At 34.7% G+C, this 11,395-nt stretch overlaps 2 protein-coding genes across 2 annotated transcripts in view; one reads left to right on the top strand and one right to left on the bottom strand.

Moving 5' to 3' along the window:
• The window catches only part of LOC119829858, a 13,783-nt gene extending 6,027 nt beyond the window's left edge, over positions 1–7,756 (bottom strand). The window contains exons 1-6 of the mRNA XM_038352557.1: positions 7,664–7,756; positions 7,363–7,529; positions 4,564–4,696; positions 3,352–4,456; positions 2,387–3,218; positions 3–2,235 (exon numbers count right to left, since the gene is read on the bottom strand). Coding sequence (XP_038208485.1) covers positions 3–2,235; positions 2,387–3,218; positions 3,352–4,456; positions 4,564–4,696; positions 7,363–7,482 — 4,423 coding nt within the window. The 5' untranslated portion in view covers positions 7,483–7,529; positions 7,664–7,756. The remainder of the gene's footprint in view (positions 1–2; positions 2,236–2,386; positions 3,219–3,351; positions 4,457–4,563; positions 4,697–7,362; positions 7,530–7,663) is intronic.
• A 550-nt stretch (positions 7,757–8,306) lies between these two features.
• On the top strand, positions 8,307–11,291 carry LOC119830255 (protein arginine N-methyltransferase 9-like). The gene has a single exon (XM_038353200.1). It carries the CDS (start codon positions 8,449–8,451, stop codon positions 10,648–10,650), a length of 2,202 nt encoding a protein of 733 aa, XP_038209128.1. The 5' UTR covers positions 8,307–8,448; the 3' UTR covers positions 10,651–11,291.
• Positions 11,292–11,395: the final 104 nt, after the last annotated feature.

Below are 11,395 nucleotides of genomic sequence, written 5' to 3' on the forward strand. Positions count from 1 at the left end.
GCATTGGTTCTGCAAATGTGCCCTATAATGATTGTGTAAATTTGGAAATTCGCCCGAGCACACGACGCATTTTTCCGGTTTGATCGTGGTTCTGTAATGCATCTTTTTGCTCGACTTGTGCACGTTCTTCATGTGACGGATGAAAGGCCCGTATTTAACGAACGCCTCTCGACAAATGCGACAACGGATCGGATGTTTTTTATATTTTCTACTTCGGTGTGAAAATGCATGTATATTAAACGCGTCAATTGTTTTAAATTTGAGAGGACAAAATCTGCACGATATAGAACCAGATCCTTTGTGTAATAGATCATGTTTCTTTTTCGTTTTGATGGTGACAGGTTTAAAGCAAAACTGGCACTCTTCATACTTCGGCCGAATATCATTTTCCGAATTCTCCAAAACTTCATCGTCACTGTCGATGTGACAAATGTGGTTATCGTAGTCGACTCGCGAAAAGAAATATTCACCACACTTCTTGCACCTGTTCTCTTCATGATATGCGAGATGCCTATGTAAATTGTAAAAGATTTTATTGCAAATATTACACTTTTCTTCTATGGATTCTTTCGGTAACACGACCCACTCTTTATCGTCGCCATGAACGTCTCGCATGTGATATATGAATTCGCGGAATGGCACAAATGTCTCATCGCAATGTTCACACTTAGTTGGATTGTCCACATTCAGTTGGGAGAAGTGATGGTTTTTATGCTTTCTATATGTTGTCATGGTATTGAACTTTCTATTGCAGTAAAGACAGCCATAGTACCCTATAGTCCTATGGTAAAGCTTGTGAGTAGTGAGGGCATCCATATTTTCAAATACTCTAAAACAATAATCACATACAATTTCCTTTTTACTCTCTGAAGCTTCTTTGAATGACTTGATGCCATGCTTCGTTCGCAAATGGCAGTCCAATTTCACTTGAACATGGAATGCCTTATAACATATGTGGCACTTCACTTTTCTAGGATAGACCTCAGTATTACCAATTAATTTCTTTTTCTCACAGCTGAACGCTAGATGGCCTTCCAAGAATCTCAGGGTACTGAAGTAATCGAAGCAATAATTGCACCGAAGCGAATTATGGTAGTCAATATGTCGTTCAAAGTTACCCTTGGATGCGAGAATTTTGAAGCATACAGAACATTGCAGGTCTTTCAGAGGTCCATCCAAGCCTTGATTATTTCGATCGGCTATCCACGTCTCGTCTATGTTGTGTGCGTCTCTCAAGTGATAATGCAAGTCGTAGCCTCTCGTAAACGTGTCGTTACAGTGCGGGCATTTCAGAGGTTCGTCAATGTATTTCTGTGTCAAATGTCCTTTAATGTGAATGCGATGACTTTTCAGTGATATCGTTTTCTTCCCACAAAACTTGCACTTGAAGAACTCTGGTTTCCGCAAATGGGCCTCTTCGTGGTGTTGCAGACGCCGCTCATCCAAGAAGACTTTTGCACACAATTTGCACGGATAGTACATAGGCGGCGGTGCATCCGGATCGTCTTTAATCATTTTACTTTCGGGGTGAGTTCTTCGTAGGTGACGTATAAGCTTCACTAAATCTGGGTAGTATCTTGTACAAATTGGACACTTCACTTTATCCTTTCTGAGTTTCTCAATCCTCTTCTTGTGAGACTGATGGTCGAAATTATGACCTTTGACATGTCTCCGAAAGTATTCTTCTGCAATGTAACCTTTACCACAAATATGACACTTAAACGGACCGTTGTCATCTTCAAAATGGGTTCGAAAATGAATTTCGAGGCGTCTCTTGTTGGTAAACTGCAAAGTGCAAATTTCACACTCGTGCCGCGCACCGTACAGTAACGTCTTCGATTTGTGCCAACTCATGTGACATTTAAGGGATGTTTCCGAATCACACACTTTACCGCACAATGCACACGTATGAGAGCCATCAAAAACCGTTTTGTCGGCCGTGTTTGGTAGTTCGGAGCCTATTATCGTATTATTCGCGGATTCCCCACGCTTAAAATGTATGGCCATATGGGAGAGATAAACTTTCCTATATTGGAAGACTCTTTTACAAATAGCACATTCGTAATCTTTATTCTGGAAGCGGGTTTGTTTGTGATAATTCATATGCGCTTGCGCAGCGCGCAAGTGTTTACTCTTTCTGTTGCAAATAGGGCAGGTCAGATGTTTGGGATCTAAATTGGTATCGTGGTAGTGTTCTCGCATGTGTAATTTATAGTGACAGTTGAATCTGAAAGTCTGTGAACAAAAGAAAAAAGGTACATGTAATTATAGAACAAGTGAACAGAAAAAAATAAATGAAAAAATATATATGCTTTATGACTCTTAAGATAAATAAGAGTGTTAAATTAAAAAGATAAAAAGGAAGGAAACAACGTCAAACGCTCACCTCTTTGCAGACGAAACACTCGAGTTTCTTCTCTATATTATTGCCGACATTAGTGTGCCAGTTCATGTGCCGCTTCAGCGAAATGAGCGTGGGCATCACTTTGTTGCAGGTGGGGCATGAGAACACGCCCGCTGCATTTACGGCGGAAGCCTCCCCAAAGTCGCTGTGACTCTGGACATAATCCAGGGGCTCCGCCTTTGTCACAACGACTTCACAAAAATCCGCCAGATCCGGCGTCGGCACCGTGATCTTCGGCGCTTGCTGCTTCATATGTAACCTGTGCACCAGTTTAATGTGACTCGCAAGTCCGCTACAGCTTTTGAATTGCTGCTCGCACTCCATACAAGTGTACATATTTCTCGGCTTTATGTTAGCTGATATGTGTTTCTGATTGTGCTCATATATTGCGCTCACTTTCATTTCCAAGTCGCATATAAGACAGCGAACGGCGCAGTCTTTTAAGTTTATCTTCGCTCTTTTCGTTCCGGAGGTCATGTTGTGTTTTGTTCTCTTATGTTGGATGAGCAGACGTTTATAAGAAAATTGCCGTTCGCAAATATCACACGTATTATCTTCTTCTTCTCCGTGACTTGATTCAGAATCGGACTGGTTTAAATGGTCGTCATTCATTGACTGGGTTAATAGATCTGAAGTGTCTCTATCGGGTGGTTCAGTTTTAACGTTAACTCCTTCAGCATGTTTAGCCTCGTGGGTAGCAAGAGCTTTTTTATATTTAAATTCTTTCCCACAAATTCCACATTTGTATGGTCCGCTTGTTATCGACGAGTTGTATTCCGAATGTGCAGACGCTGAATCATCCAAGGTACTAGCCCTGAAATTTTAAAGATTTTAAAAACATAGAAAAGTTACATTCAATATCAATCAAAGAGAGGTCATGATCGTTAAAAAGATAATATTTTAAGTGGATCTCAAAAATATGATGGCAATTACAAAAAAATATATACCTAGATTCTTCATCGCCACCATCTTCAACACCTTCTGTATTGCTCATGTGGGTTGCTAAGTGCGCAATAAGACCTTCTTGGCTTGAATACTTCGTAGAACAAAAACGACATGAATAATTATTGGGAGAGGGGGGTTCGTCCTTTTTTATAGTTGTAACAGGAAAGAAATGAGCTTTTAAATGCAAGAAATAACTAGCTTTTTTCATCAAGGCCTTGCTACAGATTGGACACACAAATGAAAGTGAATCGTCTCTTTTAGGACACACCCGAAAATGTGCTGTATAGGAATAATAATCGTTAAATGGTTTGCGACAGTAAAAACAAGGAACAGCAATTTTCCCATTTTCGATTTGCGTTGGAGGTGCATCTTTTTTTAGAACTGCCGCGTGGCAAACTCGCATATGCTTTTCTAAATTTTCGATATTTTTAAACTTCGTTGTGCACATCGTACAATCTATTTTGTTTTTATTGGGCACAGCATCAATAGGTTCTAAGGATATCATGAGTTCTTTGTCGAGTTCAATTTTTCCGCATACGTCCATATGTCTCTTAAGCATTATATTCAATTTAAAGGTCTTGCCACATTTTTCACATTTAGAGACATCTTCGACATCATGAGCGTCGGTTCCCGGGGGTGGAGTGCTATGTTGTAGGGGTGGAGTGCTAAGCGGAGGCGGAGCTGCAGGCTGCTTATGTAAGACACTCTTTCCCCTGCTATGACATTTTTTGTGTGCCGACATACTAATATAACTTTTAAAGGATTTCGAACAGATATCGCATTTGAAATCTAGTGGTTCATCAGAGTCCGTCCCAGCAGAATAGAATGAGGCGCTGTTATCCTCAAAATCTGAATCGGAGACGTCTTCACATAATTTTCGTCTTTTCTGAGACTTTCGCAGTTCTTCGACTCGTTTGGAAGTGCCAGGTTGATAATCGTGGGAAAAACTACTATTCGAGGCATTTCCAACACTTTCTCCGCTTCTCTTTCGCACTCTACTGGCGGGCGTTACTTTACTTTCTAAAGACGAAGAGGGTTTCGAAGTGTCTGTTGAGAAGGCGGAATCACTGCTTTGTCGAGTAGGAGGTGGTGGAGTTGAACTAAAACCTAAAATAATATACTATTGGATAATTTATATTGTTTTAACATTTCCGAAACATACATACATTGTTGTATTTCGAAATAATATCGCAACTACCAAACAAACTACTGACCTGGTGGTGGAATATAATTACGTCTCAATTCTTGATCTGACCTCTCACATTGTTGTTTAAAAATATGCGCACTGCTTAACTTCTGAATACATTCACTGCATATTTTATCGGGAAGACCGTCGCCTTCTTGTATCTAAATTTTGTAAATATAAATAGCGAATTAATATATGCCTATAAACTAAAACTGTTGATGAGTTTTACCGGGGGAGAGGTACAGATACAAACTCCAAAATGGTACCCAAATAACAATTTTCTTTCAAACGGCGGAGATGGAGTTATCAAGTAACAAAACCAAAAATAAGAGAATATATTATCGCATTAAGAACCCTAACCTGAGAGAAAAACAAAGGGTTTTGGGACAGGTAAAGAATTGATATAGATGTAATCATCTGATTACATCTATATCAATTCTATAAAAACTAGCAAAACCCTAGTAGGTCTTAATACGCCTTCTTGGGTATTCTTTATTAAACTATTCATTTATTCACTCACAAGCAGGACTAAATAAGACGTTAATTTTGTAAAAGTTCAACCACAATCATATATAACTGGGATATTAACCATCGTTACAGAAAAATATTACAGTTCAAGAACAAGCACATTCTACTCGTAATATCGTTATCTTGTAAGCTAATAGATAGCGAAAACACTAACTTTTTTTTGAATAGAACACAACGCAAGCGAAATTAGATTCACCAAAACGGGATCTAATAAGCTTACTTTTGCATATGGGCTAATTGGCAAGATTACGAGATCACAATGGGAAGGAAGGTGTGAATATATATAAGTTTGAAGAATAGGGGAACAACACATTGATAACAGGATAAACGAACTAAAAAAAAATGCGAAACGAATTCCGAACCTGTCATCGTAGTTAGAAACGTCGGTTAAAGGTATTGAAAGATGTATAGATATTGACAAAACATTAATCAACAAGAGAAGTAAACTCATTTCATGTATACAGTTATTGACCCTTTTAAGTGGGTTAAGGGCAAAGGGACATTGAATCTATGCAATGAATTTAAATGCAATTATCATCATACGCCACTTTTGATTTACGAAGAGCCTTTAATATTTCGCGCTTAAGCCCTCTCTTTACCTATTCACCTATATTATTATAGGTATTGAAGTTATCAGCCATATTTATTTATAATTATAATGATGGAAGGATGAATGAAATATGAAAAGTGGAATGATAAAAAAAATCAATAGCAAAGGCGAAAATAATGAGACAAGATTAAATACACATAAATTAATAAAAATTAAAAAGGAGGGAATTACAGGTGTAGGAGATACAACATGAAGATTAAACTTAGAATTATCAAAAGTAATAGAAGAAGGGAGAGCAAAAATGGTATAGAAATATGGATAATCCACACAAGAAAAATCAAAAGAGGAATTCAGAATGAAACAAGTCATCAATTTTAAAAGAGAAGTGGAGATGTGTACAGGAATAGTACAAAATGGACTGGATGTATGTGACCTCTGATAAGCTGACAAACAACAAGATTTAGAAACATTGAGTTAGTAGTATGCAGTTCAAATAGAATTACAGGAGTCAGAAAGAGAAGAAGAACTTGCAGAAGTTAAAACATCCTTGCTGACTAAGTGAAATAATAGAATTTGTCTCTTTTAGCTTCTGATTTCCTGCTTTTAACAGAATATGTAATAAAAATAATATAAGAAATGAGAAAAATGTTCTCAAGGCAAAAAATGGTTTAGAGTTAAAAAAGTCAAATCCCAGATAACAATTTGAAAGATTATAAATAAAATATCAATACATTAAACAATCAAAGAGTACACTTAACATCTTAAAGGATTATTCATAAACATAAATTATGAAAGTTCTAATAAGCAATCTAAAATGTAATTTGAAGCCGATGGTACAAATAACAAAGAACAAATTAATCAACTTTTTTCTGACACTGATAGCTTTGGAACTGAAGTAAACTTTGTTATTTTATAAGCCTATAATAGAAATGCCTTTTTCATTTCCATTAAATACTGAAATAATTCCTTTAAATTGTGGTGACATACAAGTTTCTGGTAAGTAGTCAATTTAGGTTCCTTATTATAAGGGCTTACAAATTTACTTATTGTGATAATCTATCCATATTAAATTACCATAATGTTCAACATCTGTATTTAAATAAAGACATTTTTTCGATCCCCTTATTAGTAACTGTGTGTTAATTTGATGTTAAATTTTATATCAATCAAAAGTAATCCTTCACTATTGTGATTGCAATTGATTTCTATCTATATTTATATCTTTCTTCCTCTTTTTTTATTTTTAAATGTATTTATCATCACTTTTTACTATTGGTATTCATAGCGTTCCTATAATTCTATGATAATGATTTGTATCATCATTAATAATTTTGAAAATCGAAAATTGGAATGTGACCAACAGTATTTCATACAATCTTTCATTTTAGAAATTACCTTTTTTCAATATTCAGAAAATTCAATAACAGCAATTTATTTATAAATCAAAAAGAATTCAGTTGATGTGATAGTCTCTAAAGTGAATTACACGACAAAAACTGAATTTATCGATAACAATACTATAGTAGCAGGAACAAGACATTTTGAAAAATTTAACAAATCAGACAAACGATTAAATTTATTTGATTAGGAAGACGGAGCTTTTAACAAAAATACAGTTATTGATGTAATTGATGAAGAAAGAAGTCAACAATCTGCGAAATATGATCTAGCGAATATGGTATGTATTGAAAGAAACAAGATGGTTGTCTCGGTTTCGTATTTCTGAAAGTTGAAAAATTTGCTACTTACTTTAACCCGCGCGCATTCCATAACCATCTCGGCGAGTTGTAAATTGTTGTCCACCGTAAAGATGGAATAGAAATCGCCAAGCTTGAGGCAAAGCCTGCATTTTCCAAGCTTGAGTGCCATATTGATTTGTTCACAATCAACTTCATTTCAATCCAACATCACATCTGCTGATAAAGATCATAACTTATTATCAAATAACATCGCTTTAACATTATACGCACTTAAATTATCATAATTTATGAAAGTTTAATGAGAAATTATGATAACATGTTCGAAAAACAGTAAAGGCACAACAACTTACAAGCCGGTAAACTCCAATTCACGTTCACGAATCACAATTTAGAATTTACTCTGATGCTGATACATTTGATACGACAGAATCGAACTTAGTTACTTAAAAGTTACCTGTTATAAAATAAAACAGACCGATTTAAATGTATCTAAATAACATATTCATTATATAATACAAGAACAAACAAGGCTTTTTATTAACTTAAATATAGGTTTTTATATGTTGAAATCGATCTACATTCATTATAATTCTTGTTTCTTACGTTGGTACGTTGGTTTATATCGTATCTATATAGTTCTAAGGATTTGCATTTTTTTTTTTTTCAATAAGAATAAATCATGCAGACTAAGAACGATATTTACATTTTACATTAAATACCCAAAGAAAAAATTATAAATAAAAAAGTAACCAAACCGTATAATATGTCAAAAGCCTAAAAAAAATCTAATTTGTATGTTATATCACCAGACTTGGTAGATAAGATATTAGGTATTTATGAATTGATAAAATAATTATTATATTTAACGCTAAAGAAACAAATGTGGTGCTAAAGAAACAAATGACACCTAAATAAAACACTTATTCATTTTTTCAAATTGAACTAAAAGACCAGTATTGATGGCACAAAGGGACACATAAAAAATAAAACAACAAAAATATTGACGTTTCGCAATTGTTTATTTTTATTTTGTGTTCATCAGCCAGATACTGTTGTCTGTCTGTGAAAAGAATAATACAAAAAAATTATAAACAGTGATTTTTGTCATTTTATTGGATTCCTATTTATTACCGCAATGTCAGGCACCCAAATTACTAATGCACGTGAATTCATTGATTACGCACGGCAACTTTCTTCTAACGAATGTTATGCAAAAGCCTTTGATATGTACCTTATGGCTTTTGAAAAAAATCCAGATTTGAAGAATCTTTACGAGCGCGAATTTCGTAGTGTAATCAACAAGTTGAATGAAATGTTAGCTGCCGGAGATAAAATTGACGACATATTTTGTAATTTTTCGCGAGCTATATATTTATTTCCTGGTAACATGTACCTGTTGAATGAAGTAGGGAAATATCTCTACAAGTTTGGTTACTATTCCGAAGCGTGGTTCCAATTTCAAAAAGCTCTTAAAGTCGATGCCGGCTTTGTAAATGCAGAAAAGAACTTAAATTCCGTAAAAAACTTGCTGGTTGAACGATGGCACTTTAAAATGTTAAATGATAAGATACGCAATGAATCTTATCGTGCTGCTATTCATGATCTTATTTCCCGGGGCAAAGATACTGTGCTGGATGTTGGATCTGGTACGGGCCTGCTCTCTCTGTATGCAAGTGAATGCAACCCCAAGTTTATTACAGCTTGTGACAGTTCAGAAGTTATGGCCAATATATCAAATGCAGTTTTAAATGATAATTCTGTGAAAAATGAGTTCAGTGTTGTAAACAGAATTTCAACTTCATTAAATCATTTCGATATTGGTGGGAGGCTTGATGTACTTGTAACAGAATTGTTTGACGCTGGTCTCTTTGGAGAACATATTTTAACAGCTCTGTCACATGCATGGCAAAATTTGCTCCACCAAGAAGCAAAAGTTTTGCCTGCATCTGCTGAATTCTATGTTATGGGTGTTGAATGCCAAAATATAATTGATAAATACCAGCTATGTCAAGCTGCAAAGGATCTCTTGAATATACCATCATTAAATGTCCATGTTTTTCAATTTGATGAGACATATGATTGTGAAGATATTAACTTATTTAAAACCTTAAAATATATGACTGAACCAAAATGTTTAATGACTGTTGATTTCAATGATCCTAACAGCATAGAGGATAAATTAAAGAATACGGAGCCTTATATTACACAACTAGCTGTTAATCAAAATGGAGAGCTAAGCACTATTATTGGATGGTTTAATTTAAATTTATCAGAGAAGTACCAACTCACAACAGACCCAAGATCTGATACTAGGGCCACTGCATGGGATCAGGCTATATTTTTTGACCACATTCCAAAAAAGGTAAATGACGATCAAAGGTTAGTTTATAAATTTACCTTACAATCTGGCAAAATTGCACTTGTACAAGACTGTAATCTTAAAATAATCAGAGTTACACTAGAAATCCTGCGCTTTTTGAATGACATAGAGTTCATGAAGAAAATTATGAGTTGCTTGGGGCTAGCCTGTGTATATTTGGGTCAGTTAGCAGAAATATCTGATATGTGCATTGCTGATTTAAGCCCATTTCCCATGTTTGGTTTACAAATGTTGAAGAGAGGTGCAAAGTCCTTGGTTTGCTGTGTAAAATCTGAAGAGGATAAGCAATTCTTTGATGAAGTATTTAAATCTAATGATATTGATATATCCAGGATAACATATTTGTTTGGAACAGGGTGGAATAAAGACAGTTTTAATGAAGATAAATACCATGCAATATTTTGCAACATTTTAGAAGTCGCTGGTGATATTGACTTGCGATATAGGGATATTAGTCAATACTTGAGACAGAACCACCTACATCCTGGAGGGCTTTTCTTACCATCAAAAATTACACTTATGGCACAGATTGCTAGATGTGACTGGTTTGATGTTCACAACAGAGTTGATGACAGGAATGTCAGTAACTACAAGATAGCTGCACATATTAATAAGTATCAGGCATCACAAAACTTCTGTCTCGATTTTTCTCTTTTAGACTATACACCACTGTCTGAGCCGGTTGATCTAGGAGAATGCGTAAATATGGCGTCAGATGTAATTAATGTCGCGATCATAAAAACTGAAGACGCCAATAGTATTCTCTGTTGGTACAATGTTGAGTTGATGGAAAATATGGGAGAAATAAGTACTAAGAGGTCTTGCAGTTTTATAGATGGTACAGCATTCCTAGCAGACCCTCATATATTTATGAAAAAAGGTGATATTGCTAACATCTTGCATTGTGTTGATACGGATGGATCATTCAAATTGATGCTAGATGTTGAAGCAACATAAATCATGTCCAAATACCTAAGGTGGAGAAATACTAAAATGGAGATAATGGGGTAGCCTCCTTTACCTAAAACACTAGTCACTTCTAAATGTTAGGTACTGAAATTTACATTTTAAGCTATATCTTATATGATTATTGTGCCATGTAAGTTTAGAAAGAGTTTTAGCCAAATATTTGTTATCAATGTATGTTGTATTCATGGTAGAACTGTGGATATTTTTGTTTCTAGCAATGTTTTGTTTTTCTTAAGTTTTGTTGGCTGACAGATTTTTAGATACCATATAAATAGATAATCTTCAATATGCATAAGCAGATAGCATTTTGAATTGCAATACTAAATATTTACAATAATATATGTGCATTTCAGGAATATAATATAATGAAACATAATATTACTAATTAAATCTCATCTGTTTCTTATTGTAGTATCTAGTGATAAAAATATTGGTATATCCATTGATGTCTACTAATAGAATTATATTTAAACTGAATATGTTATCTAAATTAAGATATGACAAAAAATTGTAATTTGGAGTAAGATGAAATCTGAAGACTTAGTATCAAAATTCTGTATACCTTGTGTAGGAAATTTTTGGCGATGTTTACAAATAAGTGTTATATAATAAAGAGTTCTATGCAAACTGGTAACATTGTTTTATCTGTGAATCTGCTTAACACTAAGACAATTTCTTTATTTCTATTGGGAATAAAGCCCAGGACTGATTGGTTCTATAGTACTGCAAAGCT

This window comes from Zerene cesonia, chromosome 11, assembly GCF_012273895.1.
Source record: "Zerene cesonia ecotype Mississippi chromosome 11, Zerene_cesonia_1.1, whole genome shotgun sequence".
Taxonomy (NCBI): Eukaryota; Metazoa; Arthropoda; class Insecta; order Lepidoptera; family Pieridae; genus Zerene; species Zerene cesonia.